Below are 24155 nucleotides of genomic sequence, written 5' to 3'. Positions count from 1 at the left end.
TAATTAACCCTTTGAGTGCCAACATATCTGTGAGAGAGGTGCAAAATATCATAAAAATGCCAGCGTCGGTCACATTTGTTATTGTTGTTCATTCGTTCCTAATGTAGAGATTATTGAAGTTCTACTATCTGTACTTTGAAATGTGTATAACAGCTTAATGTTTACTCTATCATTCAGCATTTGAATTGTAACTGACATTTTTAATAGATGTATCATCTTTTACCAGTTCTATGAATATAAACTTTATGTATATGAATGTTATATCATTTAGCAATAAAAGTCTTCTTTTAGCTATGCTTCATTATATTATTACTTTGTAAAAATGGTCGGTACTTGTTTCCTAGCACGGCCACAATCTTGTGGATCGTGTACCTTTAAGTTAAGGTACACGATCCACACGATGGACCCGATTTCCTTTGAAATCAGGTCCATTTTGCCGGCTAAGACACAATATCGGGGGCATCGCGTCGGTCGGGACCATTAACATTGGTCCCGACGCGACCGACGCGATGCCCCCCGATTTTTCCATAGGCTTCAATGTTAAAAAATATTTTAACATTGAAATCGTGTCGGGAAAGGTAAAATATCGGGGGCATCGCGTCGGTCGGGACCATTAACATTGGTCCCGACGTGATGCCCCCGATTTTTCCATAGGCTTCAATGTTAAAATATTTTTTAACATTGAAATCGTGAGAAAATGTGAAAAATGTGAAATGGGCCAATATGACCCATTTCACATTATAGATGTCCCCGTCGTCACCCCACGATAGACGCCAACCCGAAGCATGGCGAGCGTAGCGAGCCCGCGAGGGGCGGCGGTACGCGTCCTCCGACCTTTTCATTCCCCTACTATCCACGTCGGCGTGGAGTTGAGAATAGAATAGTGTGGCGAGCGCAGCGAGCCACCGAGCCCGAAGCGTGGCGAGCGCAGCGCGCCCCGCGAGGGGACGCGTATAACTTCACAGGTATACGCGTCCCCTCGCGGGGCTCGCTGCGCTCGCCACGCTTCGGGCTCGGTGGCTCGCTGCGCTCGCCACACTATTCTATTCTCAACTCCACGCCGACGTGGATAGTAGGGGAATGAAAAGGTCGGAGGACGCGCACCGCCGCCCCTCGCGGGCTCGCTGCGCTCGCCACGCTTCGGGTTGGGTGGGGTTTACGCCGTTAAATTTGGGGGGGTTGGGAACATTTTACATTGAATCCAATGTAAAATCGGGTCCCAGGGACCCGATTTACATTTCATTCAATCAAAAAATCGGGTCGGTCGCGTTGATCGCATCGCATGCGACCAAATCGCATGCGACCAAATCGCATGCGATGCGATCGACGCGATTTTTCCGACACGACCACCCCGATGTAAAACGGTGTGGCCGTGCTAGGAAACAAGTACCAAATGGTCATAGCTTTGTTAAATAGAAACAGGTATTCTGACATTTCCAATTGTTGAGAAACTTAAGGGGGCGCAGCCCCTTACGCCGGTGTAAAGAGCGATGAATCACCTAGTTCTATAATATCAGACTAAAGTTGGGTGCACACTAGGTCATTGGTCATCTGTAGCGGTGCAGAGAGCTTTAGCGGGCCCAGGTAATTTTTCACGGGTGTGGCCTAATCATTGGAGGTGTGGTTACACCGCTTATACAAATTTCTGTTTAATAAATGTATTTGCGGTGCAGATTTGGGGGGTTCTATCGTGACCCTCAGCTGAGGGCAAATCCAGAGGGGCTTGATCAATATGTTTCTTATCTTGTGCAGTGATGTTTCTGCCCACTGCTTATTCATATGACTCCAGTAACATGGAGGAGCAGCAGCCAGTGTAACATTGCTCAAGGGAGGGAGGAGCATCCTGAAAGCGAGGCATCTGAGGAGGAGGGGCATCCCTGACCTATATAAACCAGTTTCATTGTTCAGTATTGTTCTACTGTACACAAATGATTCAGCCTTAAAATATGACTTTTCTTTTGGTGACTCGCACCACCCCAATGGTAAACAAACATTTATCAATTGCTGAGAGGAAGAGAAGACCCATCATTGGGTATAAACACATATTTTAGTCTATTCAAAGCAAATGACACTTATGACATTGTATTTTTTATTATCATTATAGTATTATTCTCTGTCTTCATCTTTCCATGTTTACTCACCGTGGTTGCTCTTCGCAGATTTTACTGGATTGTAGAGATTTTTTGGAGGGCGAGACGGCCCATTGTCATGTGTTCCAGAAGTCACAGTTGTGCTGTTATTTCTTTCTCCACGGTTCCCTGCAGCTGACTGGTGGCGGAGAATGTCCACAAGCGCTCTGAAACAACGACATCGATAAACAATGTACGCCAACAGGTCTATGCAACTACAATGAGATCAAACCAATGTGTATAAGAGACAATGGTCTAGAAGCTGGCTCCCCTAAGCCTTTTTCTGATGGTGACACAAACGTCACACAAACAACCAACCGGTTACCAATACCATAAAGCCATTGTGTCTTCACCTTCTAATACAGTGGTCTCATCCCCATCCTTATGTGTATATTATATAATACAAACGGGGGTACTAAAATATTGTGCCTAGGGGTGGCCTAGCCTAGATCCACCTTTGATGTCCACTATTAACAACAAGTAATGAAACAGGTGGAATTTCCTTATTTCTAGGGCATTTTCACAGGGTCTACAATGAGTTGATATACAGAATGCTGCCGGCTTCAGACAATGTGGGTGTGTGAGGTCATTGGCTGGGAAGTGTGGGTGTGTGAGGTCATTGGCTGGGGAGTCAGACTTTGGGGTAGGTCTGACTGCTGGGAGTCTGTCTCACTCGCTACTCACTATCAGGGCCAGATTAACAATGGGGCAGATAGAGCTACAGCTCCAGGCCTCTAAATAAAAATAGGCCCATCATCATAGCAGCATGATGACTATTAGCTGCCTAGTTGGGCACATAATCTGCCATAAATCATATTGCAAATGTATTTTCTACAAAATGTTAAAATTATTCTATTTTATGTATTTATACAGACAATGGGGCTGATGGTGTAGAGGAGATACAGATCCCCAAGGTTATAGGCCTCCAAACATGCGATTTCCCCTGAACTCCCGGCAGCTTCCTGGCTGGCAGGATCGCATATGGTACACTGTTTTCAGTTGATAAATCTATAGTGCAGCCCTTGCAATCTCAGGTTCTGATCTGATACGCATGGGACCTCGCTTCGGATCAGAATCGGAGGTAAAACACATGCGATTTGACCCTTTTCATATGATTTATTGGCCCGAAACCCATGTTTTTTCTGAATATTTCAGGTTTTTGCCCCCCCTTTTTTTGTTCTTCATACTTACCTCATCCCCCAATGTCCACGGCGGCTTCCGGGATCCTCTTCAGTGGCATCTCTGGTCCCAGGGGTGCATTGCACGAGTGATGTCACCAGCGAGACGGCGCACTCACGCAATGCATCCCTGGGAACAGAGATGCCGCTGGAGAGGATCCTGAGGCTGCTGTGGATGCCAGGGGGACACTGTGGATGTCGGGGGACCAATCGGGGCACCACCAGGTGAGCAGGTAATTATGGGGAAAAAAAGTATTCCAAAAAATGAAAAAAATCCCTTATCCAAAATGCTTGTGGTCCCGAGCATTTCGGATAAGGGATAATCAACCTGTATAATAATAATAAAATAATTATTATAATGAAATCAATTCCAGTGTCTTGTCTCCCTCAGTGTAACCTTGGTAGTGCTCCCAACATGGCTGCCTCCTGTGGTGCCCTAAGTGGATGGGATGAAAAATACATGGACCTGTTGGTAATGGCGGGACCCCACTCTGAGCATTAGGATGCTGGAAACACCCATCATGCAACATCTTTTCTTGGAGTAACCTATTCCACCCAGGGTAATCCTATGCAGTATATCTATATGACATTATTAGCCAAAAGGACCATATCAACACTGTAAGATGCTTTCATGCCCTCTAGGGCAGAGATAGAGCAACTACACATCCCAGCATGCCCTGCTACAGTTTTAGCATGGCCAAATAGCAAAACTGTAGCAGGACATGCTGGAATGTGTAGTTCAACAACAGCTGGAGGGCCAAAGGTTTCCCATCCCTGCTCTAGGGGGTAAATTTACTAAGATGGGAGTTCTATGGAAGTTGGGAAGTTTTCCAAATCCACCAATCAGATTTAACTTCTTATTAGCATTATCTAGAACAGGCATGGCCAAACTGCATCCCTCCAGCAGTTGGGAAACTACACATCCCAACATGCTTTGCCATAGTTTTAGCATTCCCAAAAAGCAAAACTGTGGCAAGGCATGATGGGACTTGTAGTTTCACAACAGCTGGAGTGCCATAGTTTGTCCATGCCTGATCTAGAGGATAATAGATAGAAACCTGATTGGTTGCTATGGGCAACATCTCATCTTCAATAGAACTCAGATCTTCTACCCTAAGTTTCTGGTTTTAATTATTTCAGTGTAGTTTTCTATATCCTTGTACAATGTATCATGATTTCTGTTAAGCAACTTTGAGTCCTATGGGAGAAAAGTGCTATATAAATAAAAATAAAAAAATAAAAAAACTAATAATAAAAAACGATTATTATTATTATTATTTTAACACATTTTCTAGGAATAAATGCAAATAATTAATTATTAACATGGGTGGAATTGGGATTACAGTAGATTACTTGTACATGTAAAATATGGGCATGTATTGTTGTTGATAATAATAATAATAATAATAATAATAATAAAATCATATTATTATTATTATTATTATTATTATTATTATTATTATTATTATTATTATTATTCCTGGAAACCTGTACTCCCCCCTGAAAACAGTAATTTGATGGAATGAAAACCAATGATTTTTACACCACGCCTCTCATACACTTTGCTATGTAATCAAACACTATGACCCCTGAAATATAAAATGCCTAAAAGTACTAGAATATAGGTGCTATACAGCTTTCCATATATGTACCACCCTCTGCGTCATGTACAATTATTCATCTGCGATAAGTTTTACATACTGTGTGAACAGCTGACTTCAATTGGTTTTGGAGCATAAGCGGTTGATTGCTAGTAATTAATAACAAATGCAACTGCTTATAAGTGTAAAAATAGCATAACAGTAACCTAACATATTGTAGTAGAAGAGTCAGTACACAGAAACAAGAGCTCCCATGAATCATACAGGAAGATTTCATAGAATACATTAGCATTAAGGTGCCCATACACGCTGCGATTATCGCATGCGATTTATACTTTTATAGAACAAAGCGCATCGCATGTGCGATAATCGATACCTGCAGGGATGCGATGCGATGCGCGTCCCTGCAGGTACAATATTGTAAAGCAAAAAAGTATCTGCATGCAGTACCTTTTGTGCTTCATTGCATCACATCGCATCAGTACAGGAGTACATGCGATGCGATACTATGCAATGTCCATTAGAACATATTATCTTTAAAAAAAACAGTGGCTAAAATCGCATCACACCCGCAAAGTACAGTACATCGCATCGCATCCCCCTACAAGTGCCAAAATCGCACGGCACAAATAAAGTACAAAACGCACAGCACACATATCGGTGCGTGTATGGGCACCTTTACTCTCTTTTTGAGATGACTTTGTTTTACACATATGAGCATAGTGCTGCTTCCACCAAATCCAACCAATTACCACCCAGCCTAATCTAGAGTGCCACTGCTGAATTTGTTCCAAGATAAATATTTTTCATCTGGCAAACAGTGGCGTAACTATAGCCCCGCAGCCCCCGCGGTGACGGGGAGGCGCTGAGGGACTGTGGACGCCGATCTGCGGGGCTATAGTTACTAGAAGTAAATTTACACACCCCCCTTACCCCTCCGCATGCCGCCGCCGCATTCAGGGTTCCGGCCGCAGCGCAGATCTTGTCCTGGCTCCGTCTCCTCCTGCAGTTCACTTCTAATGAAAAATAACTATCAGAAAATGGCAGTTTTTTGGGATGCTAGAGGAGGCGCGGGCCTCCTCTAGCATCCTTAAAAACTGTCTGCTGTTAGGGGACAGCCATTTTCTGATGGTCATTATAGAACTGCAGGAGGAGATGGAGCCGGGAAAAGATATGCGCTGCGGTTCCCTGAATGCGGCGGCGGCATGCGGAGGGGTAAGGGGGGTTTTAACTTCACTTGGGAAGGTGGGTGGGAGGGCTAGGGGGAGGGGGGGGCGGCACTGCCAATATCGGCGGGGGTGGGGGGGGGCGCAAAAATTCTAGTTACACCACTGCTGGCAAACCAAAGTATTCTGAATTTTCTATATTAAATATTTTTATAGATGATATATGGAGGATTCCTTGATTTTATGTGTATCGGTCTCCGAAAACTTACATTGATCTGGTATACCTCACCTGGGATTGGAGTTGTAGTCATTTTGCAAATATTCATGTCCAAAGGTGGTGCAGCGATCACAACCAATGCTGGTCTTGTCACCGGGAGTACAGAGCCCGCAAACTCTGTAATGCAAACCAATTGATGGCTCACCACACCCCCTCTGTAAACTGGACACACCCTTAAACATGGGCCCCCCCACCACAAAATTTTTCTTGGGGGCCCTTTATGTCCTAGTCTGGCACTGATCACAAACATTCTAATGGTAAGCGTCTCAGACATATTGATTTTCAAAAACACTTACCGTATATAACAATTATTTCTGCTAATTTCTTTTGTATATATTGGTGGAGTCAACCTATGATCCTATTTAAGCACTTTCTATGGTCCATTAATAAATACAGGGTATATACTGTATCTAAGCATTTTTGGAAAAAAACATATTGTGTAGGGCCCTCTCAGCTCTGGGCCTCATAGCAGCTGCTCTCAGTGCATCTATGGTAGCTACACCCTTGTATATAGCACATGTAAATGTGACAGAGAAGGTGGCCCCTCTCAGCTCTGGGCCCCATAGCAGCTGCTCTCCCTGCACTTATGGTAACTACACCCTGTATATAACACATGTAACTGTGACAGGGTAGGTGGCCCCTCTCAGCTCTGTGCCCCATAGCAGCTGCTCTTATGCTGGGTACACACCAGGACGACTAGGGCCCGATCCCCTCAATCTAGATCCAATTCCGACCAATTGGATGTAGATTGTGTGGTGATTGGGCCCTTTTCTGTCCTGGTGTGGACCCATACCGATCCGATGCGCGGTCCCGCGGGTCGGTCGGTCGTTATTGAGATCCTACCTGCTGCAGGTAGGATCTGAATGACGACCATACAGCCGGGTGCGGGTCGCCATCGGATCGGACCCGCTCACGGTGCATTGTGAGCGGGTTGTCGTGGTGTGTACCCTGCATTAGTGCACCTATGGTAGCTACACCCTGTATATAACACATGTAACTGTGAGAGGTAAGGGCACTCTCAGCTCTGGGCCTCATAGCAGCTGCACCCCCTGCACCTATGGTAGCTACACCCCTGTATATAACACATGTAACTGTGACAGGGAAGGTGGCCCCTCTCAGCTCTGGGCCCCATAGCAGCTGCACCCCCTGCACCTATGGTAGCTACACCCCTGTATATAACACATGTAACTGTGACAGGGAAGGTGGCCCCTCTCAGCCCTGGCCCCAAAGCAGCTGCACTCCCTGCACCTATGGTAGCTACACCCCTGTATATAACACATGTAACTGTGACAGGGACGGTGGCCTCTCTCAGCTCTGGGCCCCATAGCAGCTGCTCTCAGTGCATTTATGGTAGCTACACCCTTGTATATAGCACATGTAACTGTGACAGGGAAGTTGGCCCCTCTCAGATCTGGGCCCCATAGCAGCTGCTCTCCCTGCACCTATGGTAACTACACCCCTGTATATAACACATGTAACTGTGACAGGGAAGGTGTCCCTCTCAGCTCTGTGCCCCATAGCAGCTGCTCTTAGTGCACCTATGGTAGCTACACCCTGTATATAACACATGTAACTGTGAGAGGTAAGGGCACTCTCAGCTCTGGGCCCCATAGCAGCTGCACTCCCTGTACCTATGGTAGCTACACCCCTGTATATAACACATATAACTGTGACAGGGAAGGTGGCCCCCTCAGCTCTGGGCCCATAGCAGCTGCACTCCCTGTACCTATGGTAGCTACACCCCTGTATATAACACATATAACTGTGACAGGGAAGGTGGCCCCTCTCAGCTCTGGGCCACATAGCAGTTGCTCTCCTTGCACCTATGGTAGCTACACCCTTGTATATAGCACATGTAACTGTGACAGGGAAGGTGGTCCCTCTCATCTCTGGGCCTCATAACATCTGCTCTCTATGCACCTATGGTAGCTACACCCCTGTATATAACACATATAACTGTGACAGGGAAGGTGGCCCCTCTCAACTCTGGGCCTCATAGCATCTGCTCTCTATGCACCTATGGTAGCTACACCCTTCCAGGTCTACAATTCTCAAGCACATTGTACCTTACTTATAACCACTTTACATTTCAATGGAAATAGAGAGCACCAGCCACATTGCCTTTTACATAGACATTTCATGATTCATGGGAGGGGGATACAAGCATCGAATAATCATTTCCTCAACTCACCTGGGTACATTAATCTCTCTCCCTCGTGGGCGCCGGGAAGCCTTGTTAAAGGCAATCTTGGCTCCGATGCCCACGACAAGGGTGAAACTAATGACACCACAGATGACGTAGGCGGTGCTATTGGTCTGATCAGCATGTCCATGGTCGTTCAGCTTGCTGTTAGCACTGGTAGTTATAGGCTGGGTTGTATGGGCCCAGAAAGGGCTGTTATAGTTTCTACAGCTTTCTTGATCCAAGCGCTTGTGACGATGCTCACAACAAAAGCGGTAATGGCACGTGCCACAGCAATAGCGATATGTGCCCGTGGTACAGTTAAAAGTGGCATCATACTGCCCCATCACATCATAGTACCCATAGCACATATCTGGCAAGAACTGGCTCTTTCCTGAAGAGGCATTCTGAGATACCTGTGGGCGCTTCATGTGTGCCAGCAGCATTGGCGTTGCCTGTGTTTGGTTTATCTGCCATAGACTCCCTCCAGCACCAACACTGAGGGCCGAGTGCACGCCAAGAACATCTAAGGTAACACTGAGTAACACTGTTAAGAGATGATACATGGCAGTCCAGAACTATGGGTGTCAGTAGCAAATATAATTTTCTTTTTGATGTATGGAAGAAGAGGCCTTTGTTATTTGGCTTCGGTGCTTTTGAAGTCTTCAAATGATGAATAATGAAGGACTATGTACATTTAACTCACTTTCGACTTCTAGTTTTGCTTTAATAAACTTTATAAAAAGTTGTCTTCATTACAAAAAGTGGTCGCCCCGAACAAAACCTAAAGAGGAACAGAAAGAGAAAATTAGAAAACTATAGAAATGACAAGTTCTTTTTAAAAACACATTATTTAAAAAAGGACGGAAGAGGTAGACGTATCAAAACTTGGAGAATGTAGAGAGAGATGCAGTACCAACCAATCAGCTGTCATTTTACAGGCTGTGTATATAAAATAAAAGTTATAACTTATTGGTCTATACTGTATCGCAGGGTTGCCTACCCTCCCGTAATGGCCAGGAGGGTCCTGGAAATCGGGCCCCCCTCCTGGCCCCCGTAAAGGGAGGCAAGTCTCCCAGAAGGGGGGGTCCATGGTACCAAATGACGCAAATCATGTCATTGAAGCCCTGTCCACCGCTGTGCAATTCCTGGAACACCGGCATTGCATGGCAGTGGGCGTGGACGCGATTATACTATTGCGTTGGCCATGCCCCCAAACAGGACATTTCACCGTATCTCCGCCCCCATCCTGGTGGCAGCCACACCCCCTGCCTTACAGAACTAGCTGCCCTGCTGTATTGCTCGCCACTTTATCTCTTTCCAAGGTTTTAACCATCTCCCACCATGGTCAGGGATGGTTTTAGGGGGTGAGGGAGCCCCTAGGTACAACAGTAAGGCCCCCCGGGATGTTCCAGTTACTGGTACATTTCAGGCTGATAGTACAAACACAAGCATCCAAGTGCCACCCCAAACATGTGCCGCCCCTAGGCATGTGCCTCATGTGTCTAATGGGAAATTCGTCACTAACCGTGGTATGTCTTAGTGACAAATTGGTGACATGTCACATTCACTCGTTTTGATATTAGGGGGGGGGGGGGGGATTTACTAATATGGGAGGTCTATTTCACATGGGATGTTGCTATGGGCAATATCCAATGTCAGATATCCCTATCAGATACTATTATCTTGAGGAAGGTGCTAAATTAAAAATAAGTAGATTCTGATTGGTTGCCCATAGCAACATCCCATGTGACATATAACTCCCATTTTAGTACATTTTACCCCTAGCTGTTAATCCAGCAGAATATTGGTTTGAGCACAGAGAGGGTTACAGTATCTTTCTGTGGCATAGAATGATACGACGGCCATACATGTCATTCTAATTTATTATAATTACTAGCTAAAGTGGCTAGTTGAATACCCGTGCTTCCCTATGGGAATTATAGTTATTCGTTAATTTATGTTGGTTGTAGATAAAAATCATTCAAGTGAAAATATAATATTTTATCTGAATAACATCAGAAACTTCACAGATAAAATAGAAACTACTTTTTCAGTACAGTAGCACAATGAGAACGAATGTGCATAGAACAGAGCAGCTTGTTTTGCCAAACCCATAACTCCCAACAGTCCCGATTAATGCGGGAACGTCCCAGTTTTTGGGGACGTTCCTACGTCCCTCCCACGCCCGGCAGTGGGGGGCTTTTGGGAGTCCCCCCTGTCAGCTGCGCACAGCATCTATTCCCGCAGCCGGGGGGGGGGGGGTCCGGGATTACTCCGGACAGTCCGGTAATTGATACCGGCGTCCGAAGTCCGGACGGGTGGCTGCCCCGGACTATACGATGTCCGGGAATTCAGTGCTCACTGAGCCGCCCAGTGGCAGCTTCTGCCCACGGCCCGGCGCTGGCCTATTCTGATGATATATTCCTCATGTGACACAGTCACTGCAGATTCCCTTCCTCACAGTAACTCCGCCGCGGCACGCTGGGAGCCGGAAGAGGAGGAGTTGCACTCTGTCAGGCATGTGCCCTCTGGCGGCGGCTCCAGCGGTGCTGCGTGAGTTGTCTCTCACTGTCTGGCATAATGTAGGTAGCCTGGCTAGCCTGTTCCTGACCCCAGCCGGCCTGTTCCCGACCCCTGCCAGCCTGTTCCCGACCCCGGCCACAGTCCCACACCTGCCCAGCAGAGCATGGCCCCAGCAGCAGCTACTGGCCCAGCACAGCCCCAGGAGGATCAAGGCAGCCAGCAGATCAGCAGCACCTGATTGAGTGTGAGTGATGATCACAGCTGTCAAACTTATAGGACTAAGGAATTTGCACTCCCTGTACCATCGAGCATGAAGGCCCTTGCATTGAGCAAGACACCCGTAGCAATTAGCATGTAGGTAAGCGGCATTTATATGGCACAATATGTAATAGCCAATATGGTGTGTGTGGTATATGTTATGGAAATAACAGTATGTGGGATAATGTGTAATTGGCATCATTGTGTGTGGCGTAACGTGTAATGGGCATTATGGCATGTGTTATACTATGTAATGGGTGTGTGACGTGTAATAGGCATTACTGTGTAAATTTTTGGCACGTGCCTTCAAGAAGCACTGTCCCTGGTTTCCCTATTTAAAAAAAAAATTGTCCAGCCCTGGCATCACTTGTAATGAGCATCACAATGTGGGGTATAATGTGTAATGGGCATCACGGTATGTGGCGTAACATGTAATGGGCATCATGGTGTGTGGCATAACGTGTAATGGGCATTATAGTGTTTGGGAGAACATGTAATGGGCATTACAGTGTGTGGCATAACGTGTAATGGGCATTATGGCATGTGTTATACTATATAATGGGTGTGTGATGTTTAATAGGCATTATGGTGTAACATGTAGTGGGCATCATAGTGTGTGGCATAACATGTACTGGTCATTATGGTGTGTGATGTAATGTGTAAGTGGCATTACGGTGTGCAAAATCAAGCATGGAATTGAAGCAAAGGTTAAAAAAAAACATTATAAGGCGGGTCAATGGGCAGGGCTGGGGCGGTTCAATGGGTGGGCTGTGGGTGTGTCAAGGGGCGGGCCACTGTCCGGGAATCTCTTAACACAAAGGTGGTAACCCTAGGCTCGGGGCATGGCTAGAGGCTCACAAAGCCTCTGGGCTATGCACCCACTGCTTCACAAAACAATATTTCAAACAGTAAAGCGCACAAATAAAAGATTATGCAGCCGGAGTGTTGTAGACAGTGAGGTTGTCAACCACCACCAAAGTAAACGTACATCCAGGGAAAAAAGTATCTACACAACCACCAGCGCTATCTCCTGTCTCATAAATATATAGTGCATAACTTTCCTATATTAGTAGTCCAGAGTTCCAAATTCTCTCTTCAATTGTCGCTCACACCAGGATGGTACCACGGTTGAATAAAAGGAAAGAAAAAAAATATGCAATTTGGTGCAGTATTTCTAAAAAGCCTTGTATTCTTTATTTTTAAAGAGATACACTCACAAGAAATGGAAGAAATAAATCGCTCAATCACTCCAACAATGGCAAACTCTGCTGGGCAATCCACTTTTCAGGGGTACACAAACCACTTCTGTAAATAATAGGAACTTCCACACCATACTCCCATACAGCGGATTTAATGAAGGGATTGGTTGGAGGACAAAAAGCAAACAATTGGTACAGTAATCCAAAACTGACAGGATTTTTAATAAGAAAAAAACACACTTACAAACAAATGTGAAACAAAGGCATATAAGTCCAACAAGGTGGATACTACTGCGCTCACATGAACGGTGATTTCTCACCCACGATGTTACAGGGGAGGTCCAGGGGTCCAAGTGCCGGCTCAAGGTCCCGGTTCTCCGTTTTAGTGATATGCAGTCCAATACCACCGCACACCTCATGTCTCCGCCATGTTTTAATACGCTCGTATAATGATCTTCGCTTCTAAAGGGCCCCATACATCAGCAATTAATTGTGACAATTTTCAGATATGGAGATGATTGCCACAATTTATTTTAGATGTGTGGGCTCTCCCTTTTGGCAATCCCAATCAAAATCGCCAATCGATTGCTTAATCAGGTTTTTAAACATGTTTAATAATCTGGTATTATCTGCAGATCTTTTTTATATGTGTGGGCATTCTCAATTCGTCTTCTTCATCTATTTACATTATGAACAACTGAAATGACAATCGATTGGGCAATTTCCAGATATGAAGATGCAATCATTAGATGGAAAAATCTGCCGATCACTGAAATAAATCTGTAATATGTGGGCAAAGTCAGAAAGATCTGAAAATCCATTTATCTGGCCAAAAAATCCCTGTATCTGGAAATCCATAAATTGTGATTGCTGATGTATGGGGCCCATAAGGCATAGGCAAACTAGGCAAATGCCTAGGGCATACATGCCAAGCCTAGGGCCAGCTCAGTGTGATTGGTTTTACAGGCAGCTGTCCTGAGTCCAGTTACCAGTGCCCGGAACTGATTCACATACCTTCCAATAGTACCGTTTTTGGTGGGACCGTCCCGTTTTTTTGGGATGGATAGGGGGCCGGCAGTGTCCCACAGCGTGGGGGTGGGGGGCAGTTGGGAGTCCTCCCAACATGAAGGAATAGATGCTGTGCGAAAGCGCACAGCATCTATTCAGTGCCGAAGAGGGCGAAAAGGGGGCGTGGCCCGCCGGGGGACATAATTTGCATATGCCCTGCCCTCATTTGCTTATGGCACACCCCCGTTGGGTCCCGCTTCGGGAAGTTGGGAGGTATGCATTCAGCAGTTTCCATAATGCTGCAATTGCAGGCTCAACGGGGAGCCGGGGCACTGGAAACAGTCAGCAACTATGTTCTGGAGCGGTGGTGGGGTGTGCATTGATGGCATTCTTGCTGTGAGTGGTCATTAGCGGTATTTAGCAGGAGACGCTAATGCCCTATTTCAGACCGCACTTTTTACCCGGTATTTTGCCATTTTTTTACCGTTTCAAAACAGTAATTTGTGCAGTCTGGAAGGTGCAGAGTGAATTTACCGGTTCTATTGAACTGGTATTTCTAAATGGTAATAAAGCAGGGTCCTACCCATTTCAGACCCGCTTTTTTCATCCAATGTTTTCTATGGGTTAAAATCAGGGCCGGATTTATCACTAGGCCCATGAGGCACGGGCCTAGGGGCGGCACCTGTCAAGGGCGGCAGCCGCCGGGCACCTGCTGCCGCTCAGTTTTTCAGTCTGACACTGACTTTTACAGAGTGGCCGCTCCTCAGTGCAGGGAGGAGCTCTCTAGCCTCTCTGCATCCCCTCAGCGTTGCTGTCGGCTGCCGCTGTACCTGTCCCTCTTTTGGGCAGCAGCCACAGTTCTGTCCAAAATTGTGCCTAGGGGCGGCCTGACCACCAAATTCGCCCCTGGTTAAAATGGGTTCAGTGTTGTGAAGGAACAAAAACTGCATTGAAATACCGTTAAAGACAAAAACTGCACTGAAATACAGTTTAAAGATATGCTGTGTGAAAGGGGTTTTAGCTGGCAGACCCATTTTTAGAAATGTTTTAAAATACCTGGTCAAAGCCAGTTTTGCGGTCTGAAAGCAGCATTATTCTCCCTAATACCGCTAATGACCACCGGCAGCCCAGGTCTGAGTCTGCAAGCTGAAGTCGTGCATGACTGCTACACCGGGCATAAACCTTACATAGGACACAAGTGTTTCACAAAGCATGGAACGGGATGGTGACTGTGCAGCCATCAGTGGAGAACAGAGAAGGATCCAGCAATAGCTAGGGACAGGATAAGGTGAGTCTGTCTCCTCTGCACAGCTCTCTCAGGCAAGAGATATAGAAACTTTGTTGTTTTGTGTTCTTAGTTCTTACAGCCCCACATTTATTTTGTTGCTTGCATATTTTTCATATTACAATAATTTAAAGGTACTTATGTAGTATCTGGGCTGCCGATTTTGTGATTGTATGCCTTACCTTAAGGCATACAATCAGATGCGATGCGATGCGATTCGATGCGATTTTGCATAGGATTCAATGTTAAGAAGGTCCTGTTCATTTCCCCACTATCCAAGTGGGCATAGAGTTGATTTTATATAGTGTGGCGAGCGCAGCGAGCCACCGTGCCCGAAGCGTGGCGAGCGAAGCGAGCCCCGCGAGGGGACGCATATTTCTTAAAAAGTATTCTGTGTCCCCTCGCGGGGCTCGCTGCGCTCGCCACGCTTCGGGCTCGCTCGGTTTATATCCAACTCCATGCCCACTTGGATAGTGGGGAAAGGAAAAGGACCCCTTTTTCCCAGTGAATTCTATGTTAAAATGGACTCAGACCATTTTAACATTGAATCCTATGGAAAAATCTTGACCATCGCATCGCATACGATTTGGTAGCATGCGATGCGATGTGATGCGATCCGATCCGATTTCTAAATCGGACGCCCAGATACTACATAAGTACCAATTTAAATTTTTCACATTTTCTCCAATTTTATCCATTTTGATTTCTTCTATTTTTATTTATTTTACTTTTCTATTTTATTTTATTTGTCATAACTTTTCTATTTGCTTACATTTATATTAAAGCTATATTAGTGCTTTTATAACCTTATTACTTTTAGACTTTCATTGAAGCTCTTGTTTTTATTGTGTGTCTTTCCCCCTGTGTGCTCCTCCAGCACCACTTTCCCACCTTGCCGGGTACAGGAGTCAACCCATAAAGCACCAATCATATACAAGACCACATTGCACTGTCCCTATTTATAATATGAGGAAGGGATGCCAATGATCTTGCTGGCATTGGGCACCACAAGTTACGGTGCTGAGGATGTGAGTTGCTATGAGTGATGGGTGTTACCATGATCTGTGCTGCTGGGTGATGGGCACTGTGTTGGTGGAGGGGTCCTGAAACAGAGGCAGAACTAGTGACAGTGCTATGCGGCACCAACCATAATCTTGCCTAGGGCATCAAATTGGTTAGGGCTGGCTATGATAGCACTGATAAGAGGCATACCTCCCAACTTTTTTATCTTCAGAAGAGGGACACTCGCACGGCTCCTGAAAAGGAGGCGGGGCCTATGTAATTGAGGATGCGTTATATGGAAATGAGGGCGTCATCGAGCCACACACCCATTTTTCACCCTCTGCTTCGCTAAATAGATGCTGTGTGCACAGCGTGTATTCCGTCAGGCTGGGGGATGTAGATATCTGGTACATGGCATATACCTGTACCTTCTACCCCCTTCTTGTGGAGGGGCAGTGTGGTGGCATACAGCAAGGGGTTGGTGGTGGTGGGGGTACGATGATGCAGCCATGATGCATCTTAGTGCGATCTCCTTCATACTGCCCGGTTATATTCTGTTGTGGGTAACCAAAGGGGATTCCCTTATAGGTTTGTTTATTCCACCCTAATTCCTAGGGTTTAGTCCACCCTAATTCCTGCTCAAATGTTCTACACATCATTGCTTATTATGAGGCCGATTCAGACCTGCTCACATAAGTCCAAATTCATCCCCTTCTCCGATGGACATAGGCGCTAATGCGCATGTGCACTACCCACAGCAAGCTGCTTCAGTGAATTCTTCCATCAATTGACAGGCTGGGGGCATTCTGGGGTGGCCACCTGGCACGTTTCCCTGCCTGCTTGCAAACTGTACCCACTGATCTTCTTCATATACAGGGAAATCACCCACTGACCTTACTCATATACATGGAAAGCACCCGCTGACCTCACTCATATACATGGAAAGCACCCACTGACCTTACTCATATACAGGGAAAGCACCACTGACCTTACTCATATACAGGGAAAGCACCCACTGACCTTACTCATATACAAGGAAAGCACCCACTGACCTTATTCATATACAGGGAAAGCACCCACTGACCTTACTTATATACAAGGAAAGCACCCGCTGACCTTACTCATATACATGGAAAGCACCCGCTGACCTCAATCATATACAGGGAAAGCACCCACTGACCTTACTCATATACAGGGAAAGCACCCACTGACCTTACACATATACAAGGAAAGCACCCACTGACCTCAATCATATACAAGGAAAGCACCCACTGACCTCAATCATATACATGGAAAGCACCCACTGAGCTTCCTCATATACAAGGAAAGCACCATTGACTTTACTCATATACAGGGAAAGCACCCATTGACCTCACTCTTATATATGGTAAGCACCCACTGACCCTCCTCATATACAAAGAAAGCACCACTGACCTCAATCATACAGTATACAAATAAAAGCACCACTGATCTCACTCATTTACAGGGAAAGCACCACTGACCTCTATCATATACAAAGAAAAGCCCCCACTGACCTCACTCATTTACAGGGAAAGCACCACTGACCTTACTCATATACAATGTAAGCACCCACTGACCTCAATCATATACAAGGAAAGCACCCACTGACCTCAATCATATACAAGGAAAGCACCCACTGACCTCACTCATATACATGGCAAGCACCCACTGAGCTTCCTCATATACAAGGAAAGCACCATTGACTTTACTCATATACAGGGAAAGCACCCATTGACCTCACTCATATATATGGTAAGCACCCACTGACCCTCCTCATATACAAAGAAAGCACCACTGACCTCAATCATACAGTATACAAATAAAAGCACCACTGATCTCACTTATTTACAGGGAAAGCACCACTGACCTTACTCATATACAATGTATGCACCCACTGACCTCAATCATATACAAGGAAAGCACCCACTGACCTCAATCATATACAAGGAAAGCACCCACTGACCTCAATCATATAGTATACAAAGAAAAACACCACTGATCTCACTCATTTACAGGGAAAGCACCACTGACCTTACTCATATACAAGGAAAGCACCCACTGACCTCACTCATATACAAGGAAAGCACCACTGACCTCAATCATATACAAAGAAAAGCACCACTGACCTCACTCATTTACAGGGAAAGCACCACTGACCTTACTCATATACAAGGAAAGCACCACTGACCTTACTCATATACAATGTAAGCACCCACTGACCTCAATCATATACAAGGAAAGCACCCACTAACCTCAATCATATACAAGGAAAGCACCCACTGACCTCAATCATACAGTATACAAAGAAAAACACCACTGATCTCACTCATTTACAGGGAAAGCACCACTGACCTTACTCATATACAAGGAAAGCACCCACTGACCTCACTCATATACAAGGAAAGCACCACTGACATTCCTCATATACAAGGAAAGCACCACTGACCTCAATCATACAGTATACAAAGAAAAGCACCACTGACTTCACTCATTTACAGGGAAAGCACCACTGACCTTACTCATATACAAGGAAAGCACCACTGACCTCAATCATATACAAGGAAAGCCCCCACTGACCCCACTCATATACAAGGAAAGCACCACTGACAATATTCATATACAAGGAAAGCACCACTGACCTTACTCATATACAGGGAAAGCACCCACTGACCTTACTCATATACAGGGAAAGCACCCACTGACCTTACTCATATACAGGGAAAGCACCCACTGACCTCACTCATATACATGGAAAGCACCCACTGACCTCACTCATATACAAGGAAAGCACCCGCTGACCTCAATCTTATACAAGGAAAGCACCCACTGACCTCAATCATATACATGGAAAGCACCCACTGACCTTACTCATATACAAGGAAAGCCCCCACTGACCTCAATCATATACAAGGAAAGCACCCACTGACCTTATTCATATACAAGGAAAACACCCACTGACCTCACTCATATACATGGAAAGCACCCACTGAGCTTCCTCATATACAAGGAAAGCACCATTGACTTTACTCATATACAGGGAAAGCACCCATTGACCTTACTCATATATATGGAAAGCACCCACTGACCCTCCTCATATACAAAGAAAGCACCACTGACCTCAATCATACAGTATACAAAGAAAAGCACCACTGATCTCACTCATTTATAGGGAAAGCACCACTGACCTTACTCATATACAAGGAAAGCACCACTGACCTCTATCATATACAAAGAAAAGCCCCCACTGACCTCACTCATTTACAGGGAAAGCAACACTGACCTCACTCATATACAAGGAAAGCACACTGACCTTACTCATATACAATGTAAGCACCCACTGACCTCAATCATATACAAGGAAAGCACCCACTGACCTCAATCATATACAAGGAAAGCACCCACTGACCTCAATCATACAGTATACAAAGAAAAACACCACTGATCTCACTCATTTACAGGGAAAGCACCACTGACCTTACTCATATACAAGGAAAGCACCCACTGACCTCACTCATATACAAGGAAAGCACCACTGACCTTACTCATATACAAGAGGAAAGCACCCACTGACCTCAATCATACAGTATACAAAGAAAAGCCCCCACTGACCTCACTCATTTACAGGGAAAGCACCACTGACCTTACTCATATACAAGGAAAGCACCACTGACCTTACTCATATACAGGGAAAGCACCCACTGACCTCACTCATTTACAGGGAAAGCACCACTGACCTTACTCATATACAAGGAAAGCACCACTGACCTTACTCATATACAATGTAAGCACCCATTGACCTCAATCATATACAAGGAAAGCACCCACTGACCTCAATCATATACAAGGAAAGCACCCACTGACCTCACTCATATACAAGGAAAGCACCACTGACCTTATTCATATACAAGGAAAGCACCACCGACCTCAATCATATACAAGGAAAGCACCCACTGACCTCACTCATATACATGGAAAGCACCCACTGACCTCAATCATATACAAGGAAAGCAACCACTGACCTCACTCATATACAAGGAAAGCACCCACTAACCTTACTCTTTACAGGGAAAGCACCCACTGACCTTACTGATATACAAGGAAAGCACCTCTGACCTCACTCACATACAAGGAAAGCACCCACTGACCTCAATCATATACAAGGAAAGCACCCACTGACCTCACTCATATACAAGCAAAGCACCCACTGACCTTACTCTTTACAAGGAAAGCACCCACTGACCTCACTAATATACAAGGAAAGCACCCCTGACCTTATTCATATACAAGGAAAGCACCACTGACTTTACTCATAATCATATACAAGGAAAGCACCCACTGACCTCACTCATATACAAGGAAAGCACCACTGAACTTACTCATTTACAGGGAAAGCACCACTGACCTTACTCATGTACAAGCTCATGTTAAGCTACGAGGAAATATTAAGCAATCTGGGACTATTTACATTAGAGAAGAGGCGTTTAAGGGGGGACATGCTCAACATGTATAAATATATTAGGGGCCAATATAAGGAACTGTCAAACACCCTTTTTTTCTGCTAGAAAGGAATCTAGGACGCGAGGGCACGAGTTTAGATTAGAAGAAAAAAGATTTTGTTCATCATTCTAGAAGAAAACATTTCTTTACAGTCAGAGCAGTCAAACTTTGGAACTCTCTTCCTGAAAAAGTGGTATCCGCAGACACTATAAATATGTTTAAAATAAGGCTGGATAAACATTTATTGGTTAAAAACATCCATGGGTACGAATAAGTAACATAATCTGTCTTTAAAATATCATAACATACTATACAACAAGGGATAAGCTACTATAAACATACTGTAGGTTGAACTAGATGGACGCAAGTCTTTATTCAGCCTCACCTACTATGTATGTAACAAGGAAAGCACCACTGACCTTACATATATAGAAGGAAAGCACCCACTGACCTTACTTATATACAAGGAATCCACCCACTGACCTCACTCATATACAAGGAAAGCACTTACTGATGTCACTTATATACAAGAAAAACACCACTGACCTCACTCAAATCCAACGAAAACAAATGTCCAAAATTGTTTTCCCGAAAATTGCAGATAGAGTAATGTGCGAATTGCAGTAAAATGTACATGTTTTGACCTGTCTAAATTTAAAATTGCATCCAAATGTTTTCCACAGAAAACATCAAAATCACAAATATAATTCAATTCGCACCCTTAAAATGACAAAAATAGCAAAACAAATAGATCAGGTCCAGCCTGGCGACTTTGACAGAACCATGCACAGATCAGTGCATGGTTCTGTCAATAAAAGTGTTCTGGTACTTATGTAGTATCTGGGCGTCCGATTTTGTGATTGTATGCCTTACCTTAAGGCATACAATCAGATGCGATGCGATGCGATGCGATTTTGCATAGGATTCAATGTTAAGAAGGTCCTGTTCATTTCCCCACTATCCAAGTGGGCATAGAGTTGATTTTATATAGCGTGGCGAGCGCAGCGAGCCACCGAGCCCGAAGCGTGGCGAGCGAAGCGAGCCCCGCGAGGGGACGCATATTTCTTAAAAAGTATTCTGTGTCCCCTCGCGGGGCTCGCTACGCTCGCCACGCTTCGGGCTCGGTGGCTCGCTACAGGTTTATATCCAACTCCATGCCCACTTGGATAGTGGGGAAAGGAAAAGGACCCCTTTTTCCCATTGAATTCTATGTTAAAATGGACTCAGACCATTTTAACATTGAATCCTATGGAAAAATCTTGACCATCGCATCGCATACGATTTGGTCGCATGCGATGCGATGCGATCCGATCCGATTTCTAAATCGGACGCCCAGATACTACATAAGTACCAGTGTTCTAAAGTTAAATTAAGGCGCCTAGTGAATTATGCTGCTTGGCCTATAACTTTACTTAACTCTTAAGGGGCCCATACCAGTGGCAAACGCAGGATTTTCAGAAGGGGGTTTCCAGAGGGGCGGAGCAAAGCATGGAGATGGACACTTAGGTGACCCAGTATATGCCGGGTCAGTTAAAGTATTATAGATAGACCAAATGTTTATAAATAATAATAATAATAATAATATATCTCCTATATATTTGGCTACATCTGTCACTCAAAGTGGGTGTCTGTGTCTATAACGCTCTGTTCCTGGACTTTCCTCTTAATTTGTGATTGCCTTCATCTGTGCTGAACACCTTTCTGAGAAATTAACCTGTTTAAAACAGGTGATGGCAATCATACATTAAGGGGAAGTCTAGAAACAGAGCATTGTGTCCCTCCTGGAGAGGGTCATGTTGGGAGGTATGTGACAGAGAACCAGCCCAGTGAGCCCACAGACAGTGCCAGACACCCACTGCCTTCCCATGTTGCCCAGCACTGCTACTCCACAGCCACCAGGTGAGCACCCCCCTCCCGCGATTTGCGGCAAAACCTCCCCCCCCCGCGCGCCCCCTCCCGCGATTCGTGGCAAAAACTCCTGCACCCCCGCGACCCCCCCTACCGCGATTCGCAGCAAAAACACCCCCGCGACCCCCCCTCCCGCGATTCGCTGCAAAAAGACCCCCCCCCCATGACCCCTCCCGCAATTCGCGGCATAACCACCACCCCGCGAACCCCCCCTCCCGCGAATCGCGGCAAACCCTCCCCCGTGACCCCCCCCCCCCCGATTCGCAGAAAAAACACCCCCCCGCGACCTCCCTCCCGCGATTCGCGGCAAAAAGAACCCCCCCCGCGACCCCCCTTGCACGATTGGCGGCACCCCCCCTGCGACCCCCCTCCCGCGATTCGCGGCACCCCCCCCGCAATTCGCAGCAGCCCCAGGATTAAATGGCACATGCAAAACACTGACATGGCTATGGTCGACAATGAAAAAGGTTGACATGAGTTTTTGAAGATTTATTTTTAATTTTTTTAATTTTTTCATATTCATTGTCGTGTGTCGACATGGACACCAATGAAGTGGCACACTTATGTCAACATTTACATGTGTTGACCTTTCTGTGTTGATTTTTTCTTGTGGCGATTCACGTCACACCCCCCGCAACCCCCCCTCCCGCGATTCGCGGCACCCCCCGTGACCTCCCGCAATTCGCGGCAACCCCCCACCGGAACCCCTGTGAACCCCGCCCTCCCGCGATTCGCGGCACCCAACCCCGCGACCCCCCCCTCCCGCAATTCGCGGCACCCCCCGTGATTCGCGGCAGCTCCAGAATTAAATTGCACATGGAAAACACTGACATGGCTATGGTCGACAATGAAAAAGGTTGACATGAGTTTTTGAAGTTTTTTTTTTTCATTTTTTGAATATTTTCATATTCATTCTCATGTGTCGACATGGACACCAATGAAGTGGCACACTTATGTCAACATTTACATGTGTTGACCTTTCTGTGTTGATTTTTTCTTGTGGCGATTTGCGTCACACCCCCCCCCCCCAACCCCCACTCCCGCGATTCACGGCACACACATACACACCTCCCCCGCGATTCTCGGCACCCCACCCCGTGACCCCCCCTCCCGTGATTCACGGCACACCCCCGCGACCCCCCCTCCCATGATTCGCCGCACCCCCCCGCGATTCGCGGCAGCCCCAGGATTAAATGGCACATGCAAAACACTGGCACGGCTATGGTCGACAATGAAAAAGGTTGACATGAGTTTTTGAAGATTTATTTCATTTTTTGAATGTTTTCATATTCATTGTCATGTGTCAACATGGACACCAATGAAGTGGCACACTTATGTCAACATTTACATGTGTTGACCTTTCTGTGTTGATTTTTTCTTGTGGCGATTCGCGTCACACCCCCCCGCAACCCCCCCTCCCGCGATTCGCGGCACCCCCCGTGACCCCCCACCTCCCGCAATTCGCGGCAACCCCCCACCGGAACCCCTGTGAACCCCGCCCTCCCGCGATTCGCGGCACCCAACCCCGCGACCCCCCCCTCCCGCAATTCGCGGCACCCCCCGTGATTCGCGGCAGCTCCAGAATTAAATTGCACATGGAAAACACTGACATGGCTATGGTCGACAATGAACAAGGTTGACATGAGTTTTTGAAGTTTTTTTTTTCATTTTTTGAATGTTTTCATATTCATTCTCATGTGTCAACATGGACACCAATGAAGTGGCACACTTATGTCAACATTTACATGTGTTGACCTTTCTGTGTTGATTTTTTCTTGTGGCGATTCGCGTCACACCCCCCCACCCCCCCCGCAACCCCCACTCCCGCGATTCACGGCACACACACCCCCCCCCCCCCCGCGATTCTCGGCACCCCACCCCGTGACCCCCCCTCCCGTGATTCACGGCACACCCCCCG

General features: G+C 46.0%; 1 protein-coding gene across 4 annotated transcripts in view; it reads right to left on the bottom strand.

Moving 5' to 3' along the window:
* SHISA7 (shisa family member 7) overlaps positions 1–24155 on the bottom strand; it is a 145759-nt gene that overhangs the window by 43374 nt on the left and 78230 nt on the right. For 3 of the 4 annotated variants that reach the window (XM_083162541.1, XM_083162540.1, XM_083162539.1), the window contains 3 exons: positions 8543–9317; positions 6364–6468; positions 2142–2296 (listed from right to left, as the gene is read on the bottom strand). In XM_083162541.1, coding sequence (XP_083018667.1) covers positions 2142–2296; positions 6364–6468; positions 8543–9099 — 817 coding nt within the window. In that variant the 5' untranslated portion in view covers positions 9100–9317. The remainder of the gene's footprint in view (positions 1–2141; positions 2297–6363; positions 6469–8542; positions 9318–24155) is intronic. The other variant, XM_083162542.1, reaches the window with a different exon arrangement.

This window comes from Crinia signifera, chromosome 19 (assembly GCF_055691185.1).
Source record: "Crinia signifera chromosome 19, ASM5569118v1, whole genome shotgun sequence".
Taxonomy (NCBI): Eukaryota; Metazoa; Chordata; class Amphibia; order Anura; family Myobatrachidae; genus Crinia; species Crinia signifera.
The sequence above is the reverse complement of the archived record's forward strand: the minus strand, read 5'-3'. Positions and strand labels throughout refer to the sequence as shown.